Source organism: Schistocerca cancellata, chromosome 8, assembly GCF_023864275.1.
Source record: "Schistocerca cancellata isolate TAMUIC-IGC-003103 chromosome 8, iqSchCanc2.1, whole genome shotgun sequence".
In the NCBI taxonomy this organism is placed as follows: Eukaryota; Metazoa; Arthropoda; class Insecta; order Orthoptera; family Acrididae; genus Schistocerca; species Schistocerca cancellata.
The window spans coordinates 206,859,865-206,875,551 of NC_064633.1; the positions used below are offsets into that span (position 1 = coordinate 206,859,865).

A 15,687-nucleotide genomic window follows, 5' to 3' on the forward strand; every position below is an offset into this window, starting at 1 on the left:
AGGCTTACAGGCTGCAGAAAAAACTTTTCATTTGTGTCAACCTCTGACACTTCAAGAGAGTCGATGTTTTGCACCCTTACATGTTAGTGAAGTAAAGATATCAGCATAGTGAAACAGTTGTTTAGATCCTCAATAAGAAGTAGTGGTTCGGCTGCAGATTTAGGTTTTGCTGGACCTCACAGATTTCACCACATGACAGCAGGTGTGTGAAGGTCCTGCATTAGCGAGTGGGCAAATGTCAGTTTTGAATTTCCCACAGATTAACTTGATTGTGTGTGTGTCTGTAGGTGAGATGGTTATCAGAGGTCTGGCACTATTTGTACATCCTGTGTGCTGCATCTCTGACACTCACTCATAACTTTTTTGAGGTGGTCTGTTTCTCTTTACTCTTACTGTTTTTTTGAGAAGCATGCTTATCGTAAAAATTATTAGGGCTCTCTAACACTTAGGTATACTGTAAGATTTGTGGTGTGATTATTTGAACACTTTATCACACAGGCTCAAAGCAAAACCAGCTGTGATGTGACAAACAGAGGCAGCAAGTGAAGCGACTGTTGTCATAACACCAGCAAAAGGTAAGTCAAGCTGGAGGATGTGCATAGTGAATGGCAGGCTGCACAAGGGGATTAAGATGAAGCATAGTATAAATGAAGGTAAGAGTTGGAGTCTGACATTTGTGTATCAAGTTGGACAATCTGCGAAGATCAGATGGAATTCTGTATACACGGTCTACATAAAAACTCTTTAATAACTTTCAACTACTAATGGGTGAGCTTGTGATAGACACTTCATTACAGTCTGTATGATGAAGACTGGCCAAGCTATTGCAAATAAACTAAATACATAATTACACTAATCAACAAAATTTGACTACTGTTACCGTATAGAGACCATATAGATATAGAAAAATAAACTACATCAAACAATAATGTCAGCAGTTACATCTGACCCACATATATAGCATTTTATAGCTACAGAATAGATCAAAAGCAAGCTACATACAAAAATCAGCTAGAGTCCAATAATTCAGAGACTCTGTGCAGTAAACAACAGTTTGGTGCAAACAAACACGCTACCTACCTCCTACATACACAGGTTGCACATGTACGGTTTTCACGGTAAAATATGCATTTAATTGAAGCAGCAATTAATAAAACTGACTGGTGTTGTGTGATGTGAAAATGAACTACTTATTAATCTCCTCATTAAAAACATTAATACTGAACTAAAAAAAGCTTAAACAACAAAGTCATGATTTTTCCATGAACGTTGTTTCTCCATGGGCACACAAAACTACTTTCCAATATTCAGCTTCTTCAGTATGTCTCCAGTCTCTTCAAAAGGGAAATCCATACAGCCCCCATCCGAATCCCACATTCAGTCATCCTGACAATCATCTGAGTCAGATGATTAGTAGTCTCTTGGCCAGGGTTGGATAAATTCAGTACATGTTGTTGGTATCCCGCAACCCTCATGGTTATCAACCTCACACCTCACACCTCACATCACAGCAATAAAAAGTTTCCTAGGTCTTACAGGATGCTTTGGGAAGTTTATCTCAAATTATTCTGCAATTGCCAAACCTTTGCAAGATTTACTGAGAAATAATCAAGAACTTAAGTTTGAAGAAGAGCAGAGGCAAGTGTTCAAGATGTTCGAAGTTATTCTTTAATCGGATCCAATTATCAAAACCTACAACCCAGAATACAAAACAGAACTACACATGGCAGCAAGCAAATACAATTTTGGAGCTGTGTTAACACAATAATCTTCCAATGATAAGTTCCAAGCAGTCTTGTATATGAGTGCAAAAAAACACCTGAAGAGGAAATATACAGTCATTACGAGCTTCAAGTTTTAGCTATTGTTAATGTTTTATGAAAGTGCCAGATGTATGTACTAGGAATACATTTTAAAATTGTAATGGACTGCACTGCAATCCAGAAAACTATGGATAAGAAGGACTTGGCACCAAGAATAGTAAGATAGGTTTTTGTCTTGGAAGAGTATTCTTACACCACAGAACACCAATCTGGTTCTAGGATGAAACATGTAGTTGCCTTAAGCCACTGTGTGAATTTATTGTTTGGTTTCACAGATGGTTTAATAGCTGATATCCATCAATCAGGGTGTCTACGTGGACAAGGAAAAAAAATTCCCGGATTTTTCCCGGATTTCCCGGATAAAAACACACTTTCTCCCGGATGACAGTATATTTTCCCCTATCACTCCTTTGGTTATGGTTTTGTACACGGGTGTACAATTTCCCGGCATTTTAGAAAACGAAACTCAGAGAAAAAGACACGTTTTGGAAATATCTTTGATGTGCAGCAACATGTACGCTGCGTATTTTCGTATTACGAAAACATACATTAGAAAATCCACCAAACACCGCATGTTACTTTCCGAACCATTGAAACCGAGATTCGATGCGCTTTTGTAAGCCGTTCGTAACTCATGTCACGTGACCTCGCCAGCCGATGACAGAGGATATTCAGAGCATAGGACACGTGATGTAGTCAGCCAATAGCAACATCAGTGTTAAGTAGCGAGCCAAACAGGGAAAGTTAATAGTTTAAATTAATATACATAGTGTTGTTACAAGAAAAGCAAAGCTTTCACATAAAATATTGGTCTCAAGCTGCAAGAGAAGCTAAGCTTTCGCATATACTGTTGATCTTTTTTGCGCGTGTTACACTTTAAGAGATATCATACAAATGTGCCTGTAAAATTTTTAATAATGACATAAATGTCTGATCTTCAGGGTTCGAGGGTTCGAAATGTTTCTAAAATGGCTCGTCATCAGACACCTGATTTTTAAATGAGAGTCAAACGCTTTGTGATTTAATAAATTCACGGTTCATTCTTGTACGTAGCTCAACTTACGTAAAAGGATATTTACTTTGAAAGTAACGCTTTTCAAACTACCAATCGTAATATTTTCCCGCGACCTGTTACAAATAGGTTCGTTTCAGCAGTTGCCAGAGAGCTCAGGTAACAGGCGACACCGTGCTTGGGTAGGTATCATGACGTAGGAAGCCCGTATGTACGTACGTGTAAAAGATCATCAATGAAAGATGATACTGAAAGATGATACTGCAAGAGCATCGGAATTTCATGAACCATATTAAAATGTGCACATTTAAAGTGCATACTTAAAGGCACACTCGTATGTCCAGATTCCCAATGAAGTACCGTAGACCCCGACCTGATATTAAGCTTTTAAGTGTGGTTTCCAGGATGTAAATTTTCTTGGAGCACCAGTACTGTATTATATCATGTTTGGTTCTTTATTATGGCATAATGCCATATGTGCTAGAAAATGAAAACGTGCACTTGAAATGCAGCGAACAGTTGAAACTAACCAGTACTGTGGAATTAAACATTTCGTTTCAGATACATTGACTGCCTCTGCGGAAAAGATTAGCAAAAGTCAAATTTCTTTAGCAAACAGACAAAAATAACTTCATTGTTCCGCAAGGCGATTAATGCTTGACTGTCAGAAAGGTGGAAATAAAATAAAATCTGAAACTAATGACATATCTCGGCCTTTAGTAATTATGTGAATGTGTTTTAATTCACTTGATAACTCCCGGCCACGGATATCCGTTTTGTTTTCATTTGACGTGAGAGTAAATGAAGGGGAAACAGCAAAATCACTTAACGTAAACACGGGTCACGTGGAGACTACCCACTATAGCTCAGATTGCTCTGCGCATCAGCCCCGGATCTACGACATTTGCGAACCGGGTCAATACTAAAAAAAATCGAATTTTCAAAATATGTTCATCTTGTAGCGCACATCTTTCTGAAAAGTCTGAAACATAAAACGTATGTATTCGAGGAAATGTAAGACATATTATTTGGTCTTAAGTATGCCCAAGTGCAGTTCCATGCCTCTTCATAAGGCATTTTTCTACTGCACGTCCAAACTATATTCAGGAGAGTGGAAACTGAAATGTCCTGTGGTGCCTCTCCTGCTCCCAGTCGGCCGGTTTGGCAGCCTGCCTCTCTTAAAAAAAAATCTCGCAATTAATAGCGGGCGGGATTATTTGTAATCGAGAGAACAAGAACTCTTCGGAAAATCTGAACTCTTCATTGCCCATTAGTTAATAACTTGCTGTTTTGTGTGTCCTAAAATTAAATATAGGATATATAAAATCAGTACTGACAAGAGATAAGCAAGAAATTACACATTTCTTCAAACCTTAGCTCCTAGCATTTTTTTCTCTCTAATCTTGCTACAGCTTTACATGGCGTGTTTTCCTTTCTGTGAAAGAATCTTTTACCTCATCAAAGTTTGTCAAACGTTTTGCTACATGGAAAATTGAAATGTAGTTATCTAATACTGAAAAAGCTGTTAATACAAATAATACCCAAGACTGGTGTGGTTTCTCGATCTGATTACGTCTATTTTGTCACTGTCTGCTAGAAAAAACAAAATAGGCCTTTCTAATACGGCAGCACTTTTATAACACCAAATAAACGAGACTGTTTTGGCACAAATGGTCATTTTTATAACATGACAGAATATAATCCAATAAGTATCAATATCAAATGCCTATTAGGCCTACTACAAGCAAAAAGCTTTATGTTAGGAAGTTGTTTCACGTTTCATTCATATGCACCAGCTTCTCTAGCATGACATCGAAAACTAGTATTACGAAATTTTTATATAAATTTGTAATCGTCTTATTCTTCCATAATTTGTGTGATGTCCTCGTTCTAACAAACAATCCTGTCATCACCAATTCTGTAGCTATTGCTGCCACTGTCAAAATTTGTTCACCGATTAACTTCACTAACCCTGCCAAAATCACTGGTTTAGTTCCCCCGCAATTATTCTCCGGTTAGGCGTTCTTACGTGTTCGTACAACACGTTTTCCGCGTTACTTCCATAATAGAACTTAAGCGGCTGGTAGCCGGGGACTGTACTACTGGTCCTTACTAGTGTAGCGATCTGGCCAAACATTTTCTGTCAAAACTTCATTTTCTTGGACACACCGAGAAGATAATACATAATCTTTCTCACCTGTTATTCCTGTCAGTCGTTTATTTCCATTCTGATAGTATGAATCTATTGATTTCGCTAGCAATTATAACAACGCTGATCATTCCCACACCCAATCAGCCACATAATCAGACAGCGATTGCCATTCATCCATTCGGCTTTACTCCACTCAGCTCGTATAGCCCCGTCCCCTTTGTATGTGGAAAGTTTATTTCTAGATGCGACCAGGATTCTCCTGACAGAGACATCACGTACACTATGCATGCATTCAAAAGTCAGCTTATGATTCATTCAGAAATCAACTTAAAATGTGTTCAAATACCAACAGAGAAGCGTTTCAAAATCATATGACTAATTGATAGGCAAATAAGCGCTGGATGCTAGGTGCTTTGTGAAACAAGTTTTTTCCCCTCAATAATATGAATTAGGTGCCCCCTTTTCCCGGAAGTATCTAGCTGCTTGCTGCGACTGCTTGCACAGCCAACAGCCACATTCCTGTTGACAGAAGCGGGAGAATCTACTACTCAAACGTGACTCTACTGCGCATGAGCCCGCGCGTTAACTGCTAAAACAAATCGAATGTAAACAGTTGCGACTTCACGCTCATTGGGGGCAATTTGTTGTTATGAAGCACTGCATAGTCTTCCTAAAGCCTTTGACACATTTTCAGTCGGCAGACGCTTGCATGAGCACTTGTGTCATCGTTGTATATGGCGCATTTCCTTTGCAATTTAAGTTATTTTCGTTTTTTTCTCTCATTTATGTTTTATTGTTGAAGTATTATTCTGCAGTAGCGGGATACAGTAATATCTTTTGTTAGCGTGTCGGTTCTTACTAGTCAAAATTACAAAAATTTAACTGAAAACTAAAACAATGAAAAATTCCCGGAATTCTAAAAATATCCCGGGTTTTTCCCGGTTTTCTCCCGGATGAAAAAAATCCCGGGTTTTTCCCGGATCTCCCGGGTCGTAGACACCCTGATCAATGTACTTGACTTCCTCTGATCTTGAAACTGACTTGTCCACACAGTTAAAAGAGGACACACAGTTTAATGTTGGCTCCAAGCCGTGACTTAGTTTGGTATTTTTGACAAACCAAATCTTTGGCAGAGATGACTGAAGTACTGAGTTGCAGAAAGAGACCTGTGGTTTGTATTTGTATTACAATATCCACTGAGCCACATCATTATCAACCAGATAAAAAAAATCATTTTAATCAAACAAAGAAGTAAACTGGATTCGTGGAATTAGATACAACATAAATAATCATTTGAAAGATGTGAATGAAATGGTAAAATGGATCAATGAACAAGATTACATATTCTGGCTACTGATAAGGTTATGAGAAAGGTTTTGATTTGTTTCAACAAAAATTGTACTAACTGCCCCTGAGAAACATGGCATTGTTTCATCCCATGTTATTACACTGAAGAATATATTCATAAATGTTAGACCTTTCAAACTACATCTATATTCTGCAAACTACTGTAGAGTGCATGGCAGAGGGTACTTCCCATTGCACCACTTATAGAGAAGAATAGTTGCTTAATTGCTACAGTATGCGTTTTAACTAGTCTTTGCAATCCCTAACGGAGCAATACATAGGTGATGTTGAAGTGACCTAGCTTTGGTAGACAGATTGAACATGCAATACTCCTTATGCTTTTTCATAATATGACCAATAGTCTTTGACACAATGCTGGCATGTAGAAGAAACAAATCACTTATGGCTTCTTTGCCTCCTCCTACTTTGTGTCCTGTGGGTGATCAACACCTACCAGAGAACACAACCAATTAAATAAAAACCATGGAAAGGTATCAGAATCACTCATCTGAAGCTGACTGATGCATGTGTAAACATGCATAACAGCATAAAGAATGTCACTAGTTTTCAGAGAACTATGCTCTTTTTTTAGTTTATTTCCATTAACATAACACAAATAGCTTATATGAGTTGCAATCAAAAAGTAACAATGATTTTTTTTAATTCCGTGGGCCCTATACATACAATTTTCAATTTTTTTCTTTTTTTAATATTTTTTGTTGTTGGTACACCTGTTCCTGATGCATTTTCAGTCATTTTGAATATTTTGTTTGTTGTTGATAGGCAAAAATGTTCTATGTGTTTTTGATTGTTCAGCAAATTTTTACTTTCGAAAAAGACAGATCAAAGAATTTGCATTAAATTTTGCCTGAAGGATGGAACACAGTACAGCAATGCATTCGAAATGTTAATTGTGGTTTTTGGCAAGTCTACTATGAGTAAGATAAGAGTTTACAAGTGGTATAAACATTTCAGGCAGTGTCGAGAAATGACCTCCAAAGCACATCAATTACTGATAATGTGGAAGAAGTAAAGAAAATGGTTCTGGAAAATAGCTAAATCTTCATTACAGAGGCTGCTGATGGTGTCAGCATATCCTCTGGCTAAAGCCAAGGAATATTTTTGGAAGTATTGGGCATGAACAATCCAACAGCAAAATTCTTTCTGAAATTGCTGAATTTTCGCCGAAAACAACATTGTGTAGTCATAGCTCAGTCAACAAATATCCAGGAAGGTTATAACAGGTAACAATACATGGGTATGACATCAAAAACAAGGTCTAGTCGTCCCATTGGCAACTGCCTGAAGAGCCAAGACAAAAAAAATTTGACAAGTTCGATCATGTGTGAAGGTTCCTCTCACCATTTCCTTCAATTACAATGGAGTTCCTGTCTTATGGTCATTTGGTTAATAAGGAATACTGCCTGCGGTTTTGCATGAAGCAATCTGAAGAAAATGAGCAGAATTGTGGCAAAACCACTCACGTAAATTGCATCACAATAATTTTCCCGCTTGCACCTCAATGCTTGTTCATGACTTTTTGCCAAAAAACAAAACTATTATGTTGTCTCAGCCATCGCATTTGCCAGGCAGGGCCCACTGCAACTTCTTTTTGTTCCTGAGGCTGGAGAGAAGTACGAAAGGATGTCGTTTCACCACTATTAATGAGATAAAAGCAGAATCACTGGAGGAGCTGAATACCATAGTGAAAAGTGTGTTCCAGGAGTGCGGGATTACTATGAAGGGGGAAAAGTTATTATTGATGAATAAATAAAGATTCTTTAAGAAAAACAAAAAAAATCCCATTACTTTTTTATTGTTCCTTGTATACTACAAACAAGAACTTAGCGAAAAATAACAAGAGAACTACAGCTAGGGAAATCTTACAGCAACTGTACTGAAGTTGAGTATGTTGCTCCATCTACATCTATGTCTGTACTATGCAATGCCATACAATGTCTTTTTGTAATAACTCTCACTGAAGTTTCCTGAGTATTGCTGTGACATTAACTAAACAAACCAATGATGAGTCACGCTGGTCGTCTTTAAAGATTCCGAGCCAAAACACAGAACTCAGAAATTGGTTAAACAAATGTTTTGCAAGCAACCTCCTTCATATATAAATCATGTTTCTTAATGATTTTTCAATAAATATGGATCTAGCTTCTGTCTTCCAAATGGCTAGATTCACCTGGTCATCCTATCTTCAACTGTTCTAGAGAGAAATCTACAATAGCATGAGGAGTATTGGAGTATTGATCATATCAGTATAGGTTTTCGTTCACCTTGGCATTGGTCTTTTCACATTTTGTGATTCTCTCTCTCTCTCTCCCTCTCTCTCTCTCTCTCTCTCTGTCTGAGAGAGAGAGAGAGAGAGAGAGAGAGAGAGAGAAAGCAAGCAATTGCATGTGCACATACCAACCTGTATATGTCTATATGTTCCCACAACCCATACAGCTGCTAAAGTCAGATTCTAAAAGGCATTAAGCCTAGTCATAAAGATACAATTTCATTTTTCCCTCTTTTCTTCTATTACACACTTATCAATACATGATAAAACAGAAACATACCTGGGACTGACTTCCCAATATCAGGCTTGGCATTTTTTGCTTTAGGGCACGACTGAGATTGTCTAATAATGTTGTCTGATTCTTAGGGATAAATCCCACGAATTCATGCTGGTCTGATATGTACAAAAGGATAACATATTTCAAGTCACTTTCTGCCTCTGGTGATACGCTCTTGAAATAAACACAGCCAGCCTGAAATACCATAAAGTTTATGACACAGTGAGTAATGTATATTCATCAGTTACTCATTGTTGCATTTTTAAGGGAACAAATTATGCAGTTTTTAACATATCAAGAAAGATTTTGTAAATAACATTTCTCAGTCTTCCATGTGGCAGAACATGAGACTGATCAGCATGAACATAATATAAAAAATGTAAAACTGAAACATGCAATGACTCTATATTTTGAAATATTTTAATCAATTATACCAACTGAGGTTCATAACATGCTACTAATTATCTTAAATATAAAGTAAAACTTGAAGCAGTAGTGAAGGATTCAGATGGTTACAAAAGTAAAAAAAATTACTGAAGAATTATTGAATGAAAGTACAACATGGAATGAAAAGATATTACAAATAACAGAAACCAACAAGACAAAACCATGGAAGAAAACAACAAAGAACTATAAAAAGTACATGTAGGTAGTAATTCCATGGAAACGTCTTGATCACTAAATATTTTATTTATGATGCATTTCAAATGATCATCATCAGATAACTGTGGCAAAATTTACACAAAAGTTAAATTAGAAAAGCTTTTATATAAATATTACAAGGTCAATGTAACATCAGGAACGAAACTACGTATTGAGTGCAAGTACTTACAACATGCTTAGGGAAGCTTGTACAAGTGAGCAATACCAGAAAAACTTACGATCTCACGTGCAACTGTTGTTAGGTATTTGCAAAAGATGTTAGGGAGCAGACACAAAGTCCAGATTATTTCAACCTGACACCAGATGGCATTGATCTCAAACATCAAAACAAACCAGCATACAGCTTTTTTAATATACAATACATTGTAGATATCCCTTACCACATTACATCTGTTTCTTACAATAAATGTCATGTTGTCAATGAAAATTAAAACACACAATACATTATGAGCCAAAACCTGTCATGGAGCATATACAAAGTACATGAAATGTATTCGCAGTTGTGAATATGGACTACCCCACCAGCTGTGTAATAGAATGACAAGAAAGAAAATTTGGGCAGACCTGGGACTCAAACCTGGGTTTCCTGCTTTTCGTGAGCAGTTGCCTTACCACTTGGCTATATGAGCAAGGCTCACAGCCACACCCAAACTTCCATATGTCATCAACCATGCATCTACAACCTATACTCATGCATCCATTATGTATATTCCCAAAATGAGGAAGACAGTTTACTTGAAAATTGCTTGCCAGGTGTTGGCAGATAAATACAATATTACAGTACCTGTGTTGTAGACAGATGGTTGATGACACAGAAGTTTGGGTCTGACCATGAGTCATGCACACATAGTCAAGATGTAAGGCAACCACTTGTCAAAAAAGGGAAACCCAGGTTCCAGTCCCGGTCCGGCACTGATTTTCATTCCATTTTACAGCTTATGGTAGTCCACATTCGCAACTGCGAATACATTTCATGTATTTCTCAACATCTGTAGTTGCCACAGTGCCTGTTCCTTCAGACATGAACACATATCAAAACAAATTTTACAGCATAATTTGGATTAACACAGACACTGTAATATCATACATAAACAAAGATTGTACAGCACACTAGGCACAATGTCCAAATATTCCATTGAGAGAGCAAAAGAGAGAGAGAGAGAGAGAGAGAGAGAGAGAGAGAGAGAGAGAGAGAGAGAGAGAAATGTGAAGGCTATCATTGTAAAGGAAGACATTACAAATTTTAATTACTGTTTTCCAAACAAAGCAAACAGACTTCAACCAATTGAGGCTACCTATGGGTCATGTCAAAAAAAGAAATCTCATCACAAAATAATAAACTTTTCCAACCGTGTTAGGCTGGGCTAGGGATAGGCAAGAATAGGGGGAGGCTGTGGAGAGAGGCACTCAGGGCAGGATAGGGAACAATGAGATAGATGTTGGGGGGGGGGGGGTGCAGGGGTAGGAAAATAGGCAAGGGATGGTCGGGTGAGGGTGCAGGGCAGAACGAAGGAGCTGAAAGCAAGAGTAGCAGCAGGAAGGGATGGAGGGGTACAGAAAAAGTTGGGGGGGGGGGGGGGGAGGGGCAATGGGTGAGAATGTTACTCTAGTGGTACATTTTCACTAAATTTTATATAATAAACATTATGATATTCAAAATTACACTATAACAGAAATCATCTTGCTACTTTTTTCAGTATGTTATTCTCTTTTAAGGTAGGCCATTAAGCTGAAACCCCATGAGTATGTTGTATGTTCACAAGTATAACAGCATTAACAGCATCATTGAAGCATATTACCGGGAGGAGGAGGGTGGGGGGGGGAGGAGGGGTAGGGAAGGGGGACGTGACATGTTCTAATGACGCTGTGAACATACTCATGAAGTTTCAGTTTAATGGCCTACTATCTCATCTTCCCCCTACCCTGAATTTAGTGCCCCCCCCCCCCCCCACAGCCCCTCCCCCTATTTCTATTGATCCACAGTCTACCCTGATGTGGTTGGAAAAGTTTATTATTTAGTAATAAGGGTCTGTTTTTTGACATGACCCACCTGTGTTCTCAACAGCTTGCAGTTTGTTTACTTTGTTCAGAAAACAGTAATTAAAAATTGTAAAGTCCTCTTTTACAATGATGGCCTTTACATTGCTCTCTCTCTCTCTCTCTCTCAGTGGAATATTTGGACATTGTGCCTAGTCTGTTGTGTGATCTTTAGATACATCCTATAACAGGTTTTGGCTCATAACGTAATCTATGTTTTATTTTATCATTGATGATATGGCGTTTATTGTAAAAAAAAAAGATGTAATGTATAAGGGATATTCACAACATTTTGCATATTTTAAAAGCTGTGTCCTTGTTTGTTTCAATGCTATATGGTGCCAAGATGAAATAATACAGTCCTCGAGTCTCCTGCCTTCAGTCTGGTATGCAACATCTGAAAATAACATATTTTCCCAATATGCCTAAAGGCAACTGCGCAGGAGATAGTACATTTTTCTTCTATTTCTCAGTTGTATGAGTTTTCCTAAGCATATTGTAAGTACCTGTACTCAATATGTACTTTCACTCCTGATGTTATAGTAGCTTTGTAATATTTATAAAAAAGCTTTTCTAATTTGTCTCTTGCGTTAATTTTGACATACTTATCTGATGACAATCACTAGCTGACTTTTGGAAAAATCCTTTAACGAACTAGAGGTGTGTGTGGTTTTTTTTTTTTATTCTTTCCAGCACCATATTTAATTGTAGCATTCAGTTTTTCTGTGCTGATTGGTCAAGATGTGCTCTTATCAGTGGGCTACATTTTCACAAAAAGGGGACTAATATCACTTTTAATGGATGTGACGTAACAAAACCAATTCAAGAATTCTGGAAAATCTGTAACATGAGCTCAGTAACTCCTGGGCTGGTTTATAAAGCAAGGCATATCTAAATCATAACATGTTTGTACTATGAAGTATGAGAGCTCTTTCTGTAGTTATTTGTGCTCATAACACAGCTTATTTATTTTTTTAATGATATTTCTACATGTTATGGACAAATAAGATGTTCCTCCATGAAATGCAAAGCAGCTAGTTCAAAATTCTTTTTATAAAAATTATTACTAACAAAAATTAAGTTTGTCCATGATAAAGTACGCAAAAAGAACTAATAACTTACAAAACCATAACGCATAATTTTGACCACAGATTCAAGGGCTTTGCAATTCTGTGGATGGAAGTGCAGAGGATTTGAATTGTACAGGACAAATCCATCAATAACTGCCATCAGTTGTTTTGGCACCAACTGCATGATTAGTTTCTGAGGCCATGTGTCAGCATTCCTGTGAAAAAAATATATTTGCTTTTAGTATCAAGTAACAAAGATGAAGTCATACATAACCAAAAAAAGGAATGTATCACAGCCACTACGATCTCAAGTTGTTCCAATATGCACTGAAAAGAAAATAATGTTTATTACATGAGATGTGGTCGAATGATGTATGCTCTTGTTGTTGTCTTGTATCTATTGATTACCAAAAAATATTTCTTATCCACATAAGCAACAAATTTTCGTAGCCTGACAACAGAATTCTACAGCACAGTTTTTACTATGATATCACTATTGACAATATTAAGACTTCATTATGCATCAGACTACACTTCTTTCTTTCTCCTGAGACATGAGTTATTAATAACATAACTACATTGTTCTTCAATATATAAACTTCTCATGCCAATCATCAAAAGCCCCTTGCTAATGATGTAAAATTTTTTGCATGCCTTATGTTGAATATTTTAAAACAGTGTGAACATTCATTTTAGGTTATATGACACAAAAGGAACAGTTTATCAGTATCAGCAAACATCAGTGTCAAGAATGGCCTATGCTTTCCTTCACAATGTCACAGTAATGTAATGACCCCAGGTTCCCAGTCCATCAAATTTGTATAAATGGTTTAGTGTTTAAAAAAGTGTTATTTATATCATATTTAACAATGTCACTTCACCACAAGATGATGTAAGTGACACACACTCTCTCAGCTGGAAACCCAAGAGCCTTACATCACTTTAAAAGACAACATGATCATTAGATGATATAGTCTACTCTTGCTGATGCAACACCATTCCCTCTCAACTACCTCCCTCCGTCCCCCGCTTCCCCACCCCCTCCCACTCCAGCCCATCCATCCCATCTCCAAAGGCTGTACTTCAGTTACAAGAGTTTGGAGTATTCAATGCTAGTTCGCAGATGACCTGATCTTTCAGCTTAGTTTTGTAATTTTGTTACTTCTTTGGGAACAGGATACGAATAGCGGTATACGGAATAAACTGTCCCCACTAATATCCACACATACATATATTTCGATAATTATCATACACGTGCACACAGTACAAGGTATACAAACAGACTGAATTAACAGACAGCTCAGATGAGTGTCCCGAGTTCCGAAGATTAATGTTGTCTATGGTCAATATGACCTATCAATGCCACACAGACACCCCCCCCCCCCCCCGCCCCCCTCCAGTACGAAGTGCTGCATTGAGACTTGAGGGAGGCCATGTGGGCATTGACACTGTTTTTGGTGGTCGTACGAGCTGGTAGACACATGACCATGACCTACACACCGACCGGGACAGTGTGCGGAGGCGGAGCGATGGGAGGCAGGTCCACTTCGAAGTTGTTGAGCCAGCGAGGACAGACAATGCGGTGGCCAGCCCAAGAGCAGGCGGGCTGAACGGTGGATGGCGAGGTGTAGGTGTGGCAACTCCAGATGCTAATCGAGCCGTCCAGCGAGATGAAGGTGCGAACTGTCATCAGGTCGCACTCACAAGGGAGAGTGAGGCTATGTACAACACTGACGTTTAGCTGGCCGTTGGGTGGCGGGGCAGCGGTGTCTGTGAGTAGAATGAGAACTCGGTCGTCGAGAGTGACAACTGAAATGTCGTCCACGCGGTGTAGGGGTATGTTGCAGAGCAAGGTGACTATGGGAGATGGTGTCTCCATGGTCGATGAGGTAGCAGTGAAACCCGCACACGGGGTGGAGGGTGTTGTATCTGAGAAACCTGCGAAAGGTGACGGGGAGGTGTCGGGTGAACAAAACGGCGTGGTGGCCCGAGGAGAAACACTGTCAGACTCCATGGCGGGAGGGACACTGGCGGGAGAGTCGTTGGGAGGATCAGACTGAGCCAGCAGAGCGACACCAGAGTCCACGAATGCTGGTTTGAGTTGGTGTGACAAAACAGTTTGTGGACTGTCTTTGACGATGATGTCGAAAACTGTATCACCCCGCCAAAGGACTTTAAAGGGGCCAAGATAAGGTGGTTGCAGAGGTTGTCAGACTGAATCATCTCTCAGCATTACATGGGAGAAAGTGTTGAGAGCAGTTGGCACGTAAGTGTCTGGTGCGGAGTCGCTGATAGGTGGGTGCAGGCGTGCGTGTTTGAAGTGGGTGCGTATGCGACTTATGAAATCCGGCGTGGGGGAGGGAGTCTTCAGGGACTTGAGGCTGAATGAGTTCCCCTGGTAGGATGGGGTTCTCCCCAAAAACGAATTCTGAGATAGTTCCCAGTAAGTCGGGCTTGAAAGTTGAACGGAGGCCGAGAAGTACCCACGGAAGTGCTTTGGACCAGAGGCAGTTGTGGCACCTGAGCGCCGTTTTTAGAGTACAGTGCCACCATTCCACTAACCCGTTGCTTTGTGGGTGATAGGCTGTGGTGCCAATTTTCTTTATGCCGCAGACGTTACATAAAATGGTGAACAGGGAAGACTCAAACTGCCGACCCTGGTCAGTGGTGATGGTGGTCGGACAACCAAACCTAGCAATCCATGAGGAGATAAAACCATTAGCCTTGGTCTCGACAGTGATGTTAGGTAAGGTGTCTGCCTCTACCCAGCAGGACATGCAGTTAATTGTTGATAGAATGTATCTGAGGCCCTCTGACGGTGGAAGAGGACCGATAAGATCGATATGTACATGACGAAATTGTCCTGGAGGGACGTCGAACTTGCCCAGGGGTGGGGTGGTGTGGCGGCCGATTTTGTTGCGTTGGCAGGGGACGCAGCTGCGAGCCCCGGTCTGACAGTCCCATTTTATATTTTTCCAAACACAACACTTGGAGATGAGCTGTGTAGTGGCACAGA

General features: G+C 39.2%; 1 protein-coding gene across 10 annotated transcripts in view; it reads right to left on the bottom strand.

The window, feature by feature from the left end:
- Window positions 1-15,687, bottom strand: part of LOC126095226 (protein PTOV1 homolog) — a 316,247-nt gene that overhangs the window by 164,343 nt on the left and 136,217 nt on the right. For all 10 annotated transcript variants that reach the window (XR_007521937.1, XR_007521939.1, XR_007521940.1 and 7 more), the window contains 2 exons: window positions 12,724-12,886; window positions 8,905-9,096 (listed from right to left, as the gene is read on the bottom strand). Coding sequence is in view for 1 of the 10 variants with exons in the window: in XM_049909968.1 (XP_049765925.1) it covers window positions 8,905-9,096; window positions 12,724-12,886 (355 nt within the window). In the remaining 9 variants the exon portion in view is untranslated. The remainder of the gene's footprint in view (window positions 1-8,904; window positions 9,097-12,723; window positions 12,887-15,687) is intronic.